Consider the following 10,590-nt stretch of genomic DNA (forward strand, 5'->3'; position numbering starts at 1 on the left):
TACCATCATGCAGACCATTAACGTTGAGTTACTCCTCATCAATGTAAGTAAAACTTGATTTTGGAACAAACTTTAAAAAAATACATGATAATTATTAAATGATATAAAAATAAACATTATGAAAAAGTTTAATAAATATGTAAATAAAAAATAAGTTTATTATCCAATTCCGCCTCAAAACTTTCAATATTATCTAAGGAGGCACGAAGATCAATGGGTATTGGATCCCTTAACCAATTTTGTGTACAAACAAGTGCCTCGACTGTTCTTGGAGATAGTGAACTACGAAATGGATCAAGCACCCGACCCCATATACTGAAGGCTGACTCAGAAGAAACAGTAGAAACGGGAATGACCATCACATCCTGTGCAACTCTTGCCAAAATAAGATCTTTTACTTCATTAATCTTCCACCAATCTAAAATATTAAAATTTGGAGTTCGTGTCTCACAACCATGTTCCAAGTACTGATCGATCTCCGATTTGTTCATCAAATTAATTAAATTATTTCTTGTTCATACTTAACCCAAAAATTCTGTTGAGAATTAGAATCAATCATACTAGGATCAACTGAGGAAGAAGGCTCAGAATTTGAAACTCCACTTGAACTCCTATACACAACACTATATTCTCCATAAATATCAATCATAAGTTGTTTCATTTTTGCAATTATTTCTTTGATTAAATTATCACCATATATTTTTTTAACAAAAGATGCAAAAGACTAAACTTGCATCTTGGATCAAGAACAACAGCAATAAATATCATCAAGTTAGTCTTTTCGATTGATCCCCAATGACAATATTTGTCATACTTAATCTTCATATTCGCCGCCATACATTTCACTGCATCATTACTTTGACATATTTTTGACAAATGTGATTGGATACCACAAAACTCTTGGAAATATGTATTAGATGTGACATACAAAGAGCCAGAAAGTCTCACAGTAGTATCATAAAAAATCTTTAAAAACTTTATCAATACTCTAACTCTCTCCAAATCATTAGAGTTTAGAGGGCTCAAGTTTACACTACGACAATAACAAAAAAATAAGAATCGTCATCCTTCTCTAATCGCAAAAATGGTTTTTTAAATATTTCTGCAACTTCTAGCATTAGATAAGTCGAATTCTATCTTGTGGAAACATCAAGGTATACCAATTTTGTACAACCAATTTTCTTATTTTCTATACACTTTTTGAATTTATTCATTCTTGCGGGAGATGATCTAACATACCTAATGACATTGCGCACCCTTGTGATTGAATCATCACAATCTTTTAGCCCATCGTTCATAATGAGGTTTATAATATGGGCACAACACCTGATGTGAATATACTTCACTTCCAACAAATGACCTCTTACGAACTTTCTCAAATACTCAATGGCAACATCGTTCGAGGAAACATTGTCAACTGTAACAGTAAAGATCTTCTCAATACCCCAATCTTGTAGACATGAAATTACATACTTTCCAATAGTTTCTCTTTTGTGATTAGGGATCATGCAAAAGTTTAGAATTCTTTTGTGTAGTTTGCATTCACAGTCGATAAAGTGTGTAGTAAGACACATAATAATTTAAATTTTGAATCGACGTCCCGTCCATGTGTCAGTGGTTAAACTAACCCGCCCAACCGTCTTAAATATTTTCCTTAATTTCTCATTCTCCATTTTAAATAGTTTAATACAGTCTTTCGTTGCAGTAGTTCGAGATGGCACTTGGAACTTTGGTTCAAGTGATTTACATATTTTCCTAAATCCCTGGGCTTCTACTATCCTAAATGGAAGCTCATCACAAATTATCATTTTAGTAATTGCCATTCGTACATTGTCTGAATCAAACTTATGTGCATTTTCTGAGTTATTGACATCACTATCTCCAATTCCCTCAAGAGCCCCTTCACGACTTATAGTTTGTTGATCCATAAGTCTGATTCTATAAGGATGTTGCTTACAAGTACCAAGATGCTGTAGCATACTTGATGTACCATGTCTTTTGGGATGACAAGAGTAAATCTTGTGACAATAATTATACTTTGCTTTTGGGTCATTTAAATAGCATTCATTTATTTTAGTAAAATGATCCCACACTGCTGAGGGGTCTTTATTTGCCCACCTTTTACGAAGAGGGACGAGACTTTTATCACTAGACAAGTTAATATTTGAAGTCATTTATGATCAGTTTTCTAAAAGAGTAGCAATCTCATTATTTCTTAAATTTGTATGAGTGTCACTTTCAAAGTAATCTATATATGAGCTAACATATAAAAATGAAGATATTAGGATATGAACTAAAAATTACTCTATTTTTATGATTTAAAGAAACTCAAAAACAAAAAAAGAAAAATCACTGATCAAATAAGCGCACGTAACTACTTGTGAAACCCAATGGCTAATTATTAACTAACAAGATGTGATAATAAAGTTAATTTTTTAAGATCATTTTCAGCCAAAGTATAGATACTTTTACTAAAAAAGAAATAAGGAAATGTCAAAATATTCAACTGAACCAAATGAAAACAGAGCAGTAATGCCTAATATCACTGCTCTGTTTGATATGAAATGTTGTGGCGTTTTATTCAGAGAAAAAAACATAAGGATCAAGATTCTCTTTGATTCTCTATTGGTAATTATTAATAAAAATTAAGGATCAAGATCCTCTTCAATTTTCTACTGAATTGAATGGTCTAGTTTGAAGAGAGATATGGTCTACTGAATATGAATGCAAACCATGTCCATAATAATTAACTTCATCCAATCGAGTGAAAGTAGAAATTTCTTCAAATCTCACAATCATAACTTTCTACATTATTAGCCTCACATTTATTTTTTTTACTTTCCCATTTTCCCCAAATTAAATAACCATAATGCAGTATGTTTCTATATGAATATATAATATTGCTTAAACCAAGACTCCTTTAGTAAGTCGATTTTGACGGACAGATTGGGACCAAGGCCTTTTCTGTACAACCCTAATTCAATTCACCTTAAATTTGATTAACATTTGCGTTTCGTCAATTAATAAACTATGTTGATATATCATCTGTAATATAACGTATGAAATAAGTAATTAACATATTATTTTCTGTTTAAAATTTTATTGAACACATACTATTCAAAAAATAAATAGACAGAATAAGTTGAAGTGAAAATATAAATTAACTTTTCTAAAATTTACTGAATTAGTTTCGCTTTTCTTTTTATCTCCGACCCATAATTATATAGGGTGAATCGGCAAGATGCTAAGCTTGAAGAACATTTTCTCGTACACATGTATGTGATGTTACGCTACGTTTCACCTACTTTTTTTATTATTTTTTATTTTTTATCTATTTTTATTATTATTTAATATTATATTATTACTTTTTTTATTATTTTTTTTATTACCATTCATAAATATTTTCAACACTTCTTAAATATTCTCACCGTCTAAATCCAGCTAAATGAACTTGACCGTGCCATTGTTTGAAATTTAGAATGGACTTCGTTTTTAACACGACTAAGTCCAATTCATTTTTTCTTTTTTTTTCGGCTGACGCGACTCAGTCCAATTCACATACTTTGTTCAAACCAAACACAGCCTCATAAATGTGACTCTTCCTTCTTGTTTTCATATTTTGTACCAGAAAACATAACTGGAACATGATCTAGAATACACATACATACATACATAAGAGTCTTTTACGCACGTGGGTCTGATCCCAATAATAACATTACAAAGGATATTATACGGGGGAGGTTTGGTCTAGTTCTGGTTGAAATTCAATTCCTTCAATAATAATAATAAAAATAAAAATAAAATCTTATATAAGTTACAAAAATACGTGCCAGCTCATCCAACCGACGTTCATTTTGCATTCTAGCGCGGGAAGTCGTTTTGCCAGTCAACGCTCAGCTAGGCTGTGGTTCGCATGATTGCTCGCAAAAAGGACTTCTAGCGACAGCATTTTCATCTGTCCATAACTACGGCGCGCAGAATCAAAGCCTTAGCTCGATCGACAATGGCGTACTACCAGAAACACCTCTCTTTCGTTGCCTTTCTCTTGCTGATCGTGAACCTCCATGGCGAGCACTCGATGGCAAAGGAGGTCGTACCAGTGGGCGTGGTTCTTGATTTGAACTCCACGGTGGGAGGAGTTGCAAAGCGTTGCATGTCCATGGCACTCTCCGATTTTTACGCTGTCAATGATGATTATAACACCAGGCTCGCTCTTTTGACTATGGATTCTGGGAATGAAGTCATTGCCGTAGCATCTGCAGGTATGTTAAATTAAAGTTCCACAATTAATATCGTGGAAAAAATCATGATAAAATCGTGAATGTCTCTTTCTAGATGACGAAAAGAACTTTTCCCAAAAGCAAGGAAAATGAAATCTTATGTATTTATGCCTAAAGCGTTCAACTTCAATCAATAAAAAGCTCTCTAAAACGGGATATTATCTAGGGAGACATGCTCTTTTTCCATGACATTCACGGCTTGCATCATTCTACACCTCCTTTGTCTCTTTGATTTCTTTATTCCACCAAACTTCATGGACGCCCCCCATTAGAATTTACTCCTCACCGAACTAACACACAAACTTCCACAATACCATCTGGTTTAGTTCAATTTCAGAATTGGTCTTAGTTTTGTGCCATCTGTACCATCAATTCTTAATGCATGGTCAACATGATAAAGATTAATATATATCCTCATTGCTGTTGTACTTATTGAGCATCTTCAGTGAAATTTTCTATCTTCTAATTAATCATTCACAATTTACTGAAATCCAGCACTGGATTTAATGAAGAATGAAGAAGTGCACGCCATCATAGGACCTCAAACGTCAGCACAAGCTAAGTTCGTTATTGAACTTGGACGAAAAGCTCAGGTTCCCATCATTTCCTTCTCAGTCACAAGCCCCTCTCTTTCCCCTGCTCAAAACCCCTTTTTCATACGCACGTCACAAGATGATTCCGCTGAGGTGAAAGCCATAGCAGCCATTGTTAAGGCCTACGGTTGGAGGGAAATTGTCCTTATTTGTGAAGACACAGATTATGGAAATGGTTTAATTCCATACTTGATGGATGCTTTTGAAGAGTTTGGAACTCGAGTGCCTTACAAAAGTGTAATCCCTCCATCTTCCAATAACAATAAAATAGCTAAGGAGATTAAAAATTTGAATGAAACTAATGCTAGGATATTCCTTGTGCACATGACTGCTTCACTTGGCTCGAAGCTCTTTGTACTTGCAAATAATGCAGGAATGATGAGGGAAGGGTATGCATGGATTATCACAACAGGGCTATCAGCTTTGGTTGATCGTTTGGACCCAAAGGTGAAGGAGTCGATGCAAGGTGTGCTGGGATTGCGACCATACATACCCAGATCAAAACAGTTGGAAGACTTCAAAAGAAGATGGAAAAGAAATTTAACCTCAAGCAAACCAAACGTTAAGATTACTGGATTAAACCTCTTTGGATTAAGGGCATACGATACAGCTTGGGCTTTGGCTATGGCAGTAGAGAAGGCTGGCATAATGCATTCTGGATTCTTAAAGAAAAATGCTAGCAAAAGTAACGTGGATCTTGCAGCTCTAGGCATCTCTGAAACGGGTCAAACACTACTTGATACGATTCTAACTACTGAGTTTCAAGGCTTGAGCGGGAAATTTCATTTGATTAAAGGACAGTTGGAACCTTCAGCCTTTGAAATACTCAATTTGATTGGAAAAACACAGAGAATTATTGGATACTGGACAGAACAGACAGGGCTTTCACAAGAATTGGATGACATTGATGAAGTAGCATACTCAATTTCAAAGGTCGGACTCAAGCAACCAATCTGGCCAGGAGACACAACAAACGAGCCTGCAAAGTTGAGGATTGGGGTTCCAGTGACAAAAGGTTTTGATGAATTTCTGAAAGTGGAATGGGATCCTCGTACTGATAAGCCTATCATATCAGGGTTCTCCCACGATGTGTTTCTTGCTGTACTCGAGGCATTACCATTCCCCCTTCCTTATGAGTTTATTCCCTTCATGAATAAAGATAGGCAGAGTGCTGGAACATACGATGAACTTATTTACCAAATCAAGCTTCAGGTGATTTTTGGGCCTAAGTATTTGTGTTAACTTATAAAAACTTATTTTTTTCAATACATTGAAAGCAATATACTCCCTTCCCAGCATGAATGGTGGGGATATCATCGTCATGTGAGAGGGAGAATATTTCTCCCAAGGTTATGATTAAGAACTCGGTAAAGCACTTCAACAAAGTTTTCGTTGTTTTTCTTTTCAATCTCATGGATTAACAACCATGCATATTTTTCTCTAAATGCAGAAGTATGATGCTGTGGTGGGAGATACAACAATTGTTGCTGATCGATCCTTATATGTTGATTTCACTTTGCCTTACTCAGAATCGGGCGTGTCAATGGTGGTTCTGGTGAAAGATGAAGAGAAGAACAACTTTTGGATTTTCTTAAAGCCACTAAGCTTGGATCTGTGGTTAACAACAGGTGCAGCATTTGTCTTTACAGGTTTGGTGATTTGGGTTCTTGAACACCGAGTAAACAGTGAGTTCAGAGGCCCGCTAGATCAACAACTTGGCATGATTTTCTGGTTCTCCTTCTCAACACTGGTCTTTGCTCACAGTAAATATCCTTCAGCCCCATAACAAGATTTCCTTTCCTCGTCCCCCCCCCCCCCCCAAAAAAAAAGTTTAACATATTTAATTGTGTATATTGACATCATTATAATGGATCCAGGGGAGAGAATGGTAAACAACTGGTCAAGATTCGTGATGATCATTTGGTTTTTCGTGGTGCTCATCCTCACACAAAGTTATACTGCAAGTTTGGCCTCCATGTTGACAATACAGAGATTGCAGCCTACTTTTTTTGATGTAAAAGAGATAAAAAGGAACGGTTATTTTGTTGGATATCAAAATCATTCCTTTGTGAAAGGACTTCTAATAAAACAGTTGAATTTCAATGAGTCACAGTTGAAGCCTTACAGCACCCCTGAGGAGTATCACGAAGCACTGTTTATAGGAATCAACAATGGTGGGGTTGCAGCTATTTTTGATGAAATTCCCTACATCAAGCTCTTCCTTGCAAAGTATAGCTCCAAGTACACTATGGTTGGACCGACCTACAAAACCGATGGATTTGGCTTTGTGAGTCTCTTTCTCTCTCTCTGCCTCTCCCCCTTTTATTTATATTTTAACTTACAGCATAGATTTCAAAACTATTATTTATTTTGTATAGATTCCACCTCAAACTACAAAAACCAACAATATGGTATCTCAAATTACTGATTTTCTTTAATTTATCTTCGCTTCTCTTTTTCTCATTCTAAAATGCTGTAGGATTGCTCATGTGTTTCTTCAGGCCTTCCCACAAGGATCTTCTTTAGTCCCACACATTTCGAGGGCAATCCTTAATGTGATTCAAGACAGAGACAAATTCGGAGCAATTGAGCGGAGGCACTTTTCAAGTAGTGGAAATACTAGTTCTTGTGAAGATTCAAGTGCCTCAATCTCTTCAAATAGCCCTAGTCTCGACATGTATAGCTTCGGTGGCATCTTCATCATCACCGGAGTTGTGTCCTTGTTCTCACTATCGGTTTATGTGTTGAAGTTCCTTCGCATGCATTGGCCTACTTTGAGTACCACACATCCTGAAAGCTCCTTTTCATCCAAGTTGATTGAAATGGCCAAGTATTTTGACCAGAAAGAAGATCCCTCTTCACATCCCAATATTGAAAGACATACATCTAGGGTGTAGAGAAATGTAGAAAGATGTTTCAATGGAAAATTTCCCCAATTCTATTGATGTGTTGAGAATCTAATTTATACAAAGTACATGCTAAAATTAAGGAATTACAACAATCTAAATATAGAAGGATTTACAACTGTTTTGCCAGAATCCTGTTGCACTATATATTTACATTATTATAGAAATCAGTAGCACTATTCTTGGTGAGAATATCCGCATGATTTTAGGCTAGGCATTTGGGTGATTATCTTTTGAGTGATCTACCTTGATACACCCCCTCAAAATTGAGCTGCCATCAGTAATGGCAATTTTCTTAAGGGCAATTTTGTTTGTGAGTACTTCTGTCCACTGTCTTGAGAGAGGTTTTGTCAATAAATCAACAAGCTGGTCTTGTGTGTGGACATGTCTGACTTGAAGTGCGAGTCGTTGAACCAGATCTCGAACAAAATGAAGGTCAATGGTCTCGGGTGGGGGATGTTTGGTGACAGTGTGCAATTGTTTTGGTTTGAAGATTTGGTTCATAGATTGAGTGGTCATATGATGGGTTGGAGAGGTGGATGGGTGTGGACTCCATAAGGGATTTTGTGGTTCAGGTTCAAAAGGGTGGGTAGAGCTATCGCCTAGGTCAGGATGGACGGAGGGAGTGGAGGTTTGATTTAGGTTCGGCAACATATTGGGGAAATTAGGGTTTGTAGGTGCTGAGTTTTCAACATGAGAATCCAAATTCAATTGAGCTGGTAAATCAAAGGAAGTAGTGACACAAGGAGTACTTGGAGTTGTAGTGACCATGGTGGGAGCATTAGCCGAAGGCACTAGTGATGAAGAGAGCATCACCGGCGGCACAACAACTGGGACTGAATGTGGAACCTGCGAGATACTTGGGTGAGGGTGAGACTTAAAGAGGAATGAGTTTCAGTCAATGAGCTTTAGGCCTCGTCAAATAAAACATGCCGTGAGATATAAACACGCTGTGTGTTTGGATCAAGACATCGGTAAGCATTTTGAGTGAGGGAATAGCCCAAAAAAATGCAGGGTGTGGATTTGGGCTCCATTTTGTGTTTGTTGTATGGTTTGGTGAGAGGGTAACACAAACAATCAAATTTTCTCAATTTGAGATAATTTGGTTGTTGGCCAAAGAGAGCCTAGTATGGGGATATATTTTGGAGCAATGGTGTGGGTTGATGGGTTTATAAGATAAGTGATCATTTGAAAAGCATGTGGCCAATAGGTGAGAGGTAAATTGGCATCATGAAGCAATGTGAGACTGATTTCCACTAGATGACGGTGACGTCGTTTCGAGACACCATTTTGTTGTGGTGTGTGTGGAGCAGTAGTTAAATGAGTTATGCCATGAAAGAGAAAAAAGATTTTAAACTCACATATTCACCCCCATTGTCCAAGTATATGGCTTTAATTTTACATTGGAATCGGTTTTCAACAAGAGTTTTGAATTGGGAAAAAATTGTTGCGACGCCGGATTTTGCTTCCATAGAATAAAACCACATGTATTTGGTGTAATGGTCAATAAAAAGAAGATAATATCAAGAGCCATTTAAACCAACACAATGAGCAGGACCCCAAACATCAATATAAATGAGTTCAAGGGGTGCATTGCTCGAGAGACTATTAGAACCAAATGGTTGTTGATGAGCTTTATTGATAAAACATGAGGGACATAAAAAGGACTCTTTATTTGTTGTGACTGGAAGTGAAAAATTACGAACAACATTGTGAACAATTTTGGAGGACAGATGACCAAGACATTTGTGCCATCCGTCAAGAGAGTTTCTTTCATGCACATTAGCAACCATTGGGAAGGAAGATGCCATCAGTGTTTCCGGAAAGATGTAGACACCATTTTCACATGCACCTCTTACTAGGGTTACCCCTGAGATCTTGTCCTTTACAAGAAAATAAGAAGGGTGAAACTTAATAATCACATTATTTTGAGATGTAAAATGATGCACCAATATAAGATTTTTTGAAAGGCTTGGGACACAGTGTATCTTTGAGAATGAAAGTCTTTTTTGGTGATTTTAGAGTTAGGGATCTTATATGTGAGATAGCCAAACCTGAACCATCACCAAGCACGACTTCATCGGTTCCATCATATTCTGAGTAAATTGATAAATTGTTGAGATCTCCAGTGATATTATGGGACGCAGCGTAGTCCATGAGCCATTTATTGTCTGTGACATTAGAAGTAGAGGTGCAATTGGCAGTGACGACATGAGAATTCAGTTGGGGACATGACTTGATCGTGTGACCAATTTGGTCACAAAATTGGCATTTCGGCTGATATCTTCTTTAAGTGTTATTGGGCTGGCCCGATGATTTGTTGTGAGATCGTGGGTCTTTATTTTGGCCCTAATTACGCCAGAAACCAAAGGGCTTGCCTTGATTCTTCTAGGAAGAATTTCCAGAAGTGTTCTTGTGGTTCGTGTAGTTCGCTGACACCACAAGTTGTTGAGTGGCAGACTCTAGCCGCTAGAGATAGCTGTCATGGCCAACCAGAAGATTATGAAACTCTTCAAAGGTCAAGGATCTCTCCCTCGCATGGATTGGCACAGCTATTTCCCTGAAATCATAACCCAAACCATTAAGAATGTAAAGGGTTAGATCATCGTCGGATATAGGATGGTCGATTAGAACTATCTCATCAGCCAACGCCTTTACGGCATGGAGATACTCCGGAATCGAGCGATTTCCCTTTTGAATCAAGGTAATTTCTTCCTTGAGTTGCATAGCCCTCATTCAAGATATGCTAGTATACATATGATTTAATTTTTTCCAGGTCTCGTGGAATGTTTTAGCGGTAGTTTTGAGGGA

General features: G+C 36.9%; 1 protein-coding gene across 1 annotated transcript; it reads left to right on the top strand.

Annotated features, from left to right (window-relative positions):
• Positions 1-4,003: 4,003 nt before the first annotated feature.
• LOC118349283 (glutamate receptor 2.2-like) lies at positions 4,004-7,532 on the top strand. The gene is made up of 5 exons (XM_035693335.1): positions 4,004-4,262; positions 4,776-6,085; positions 6,324-6,636; positions 6,751-7,160; positions 7,353-7,532. The coding sequence occupies exons 1-5, from the start codon at positions 4,004-4,006 to the stop codon at positions 7,425-7,427; spliced, it is 2,367 nt and encodes a 788-aa protein (XP_035549228.1). The 3' UTR covers positions 7,428-7,532.
• The last annotated feature ends 3,058 nt before the right edge of the window (positions 7,533-10,590 follow it).

This window comes from Juglans regia, chromosome 8 (genome assembly GCF_001411555.2).
Source record: "Juglans regia cultivar Chandler chromosome 8, Walnut 2.0, whole genome shotgun sequence".
NCBI lineage: Eukaryota > Viridiplantae > Streptophyta > Magnoliopsida > Fagales > Juglandaceae > Juglans > Juglans regia.

Bases quoted from the DNA above. Each gene is read 5' to 3' on its own strand.
- LOC118349283 (XM_035693335.1), top strand. From the start codon at position 4,004: ATGGCGTACTACCAGAAACACCTCTCTTTCGTTGCCTTTCTCTTGCTG. The intron at 6,086-6,323 runs GTGATTTTTGGG...CTCTAAATGCAG, and splicing joins TTTACCAAATCAAGCTTCAG to AAGTATGATGCTGTGGTGGG. The intron at 7,161-7,352 runs GTGAGTCTCTTT...AAAATGCTGTAG, and splicing joins AAACCGATGGATTTGGCTTT to GATTGCTCATGTGTTTCTTC.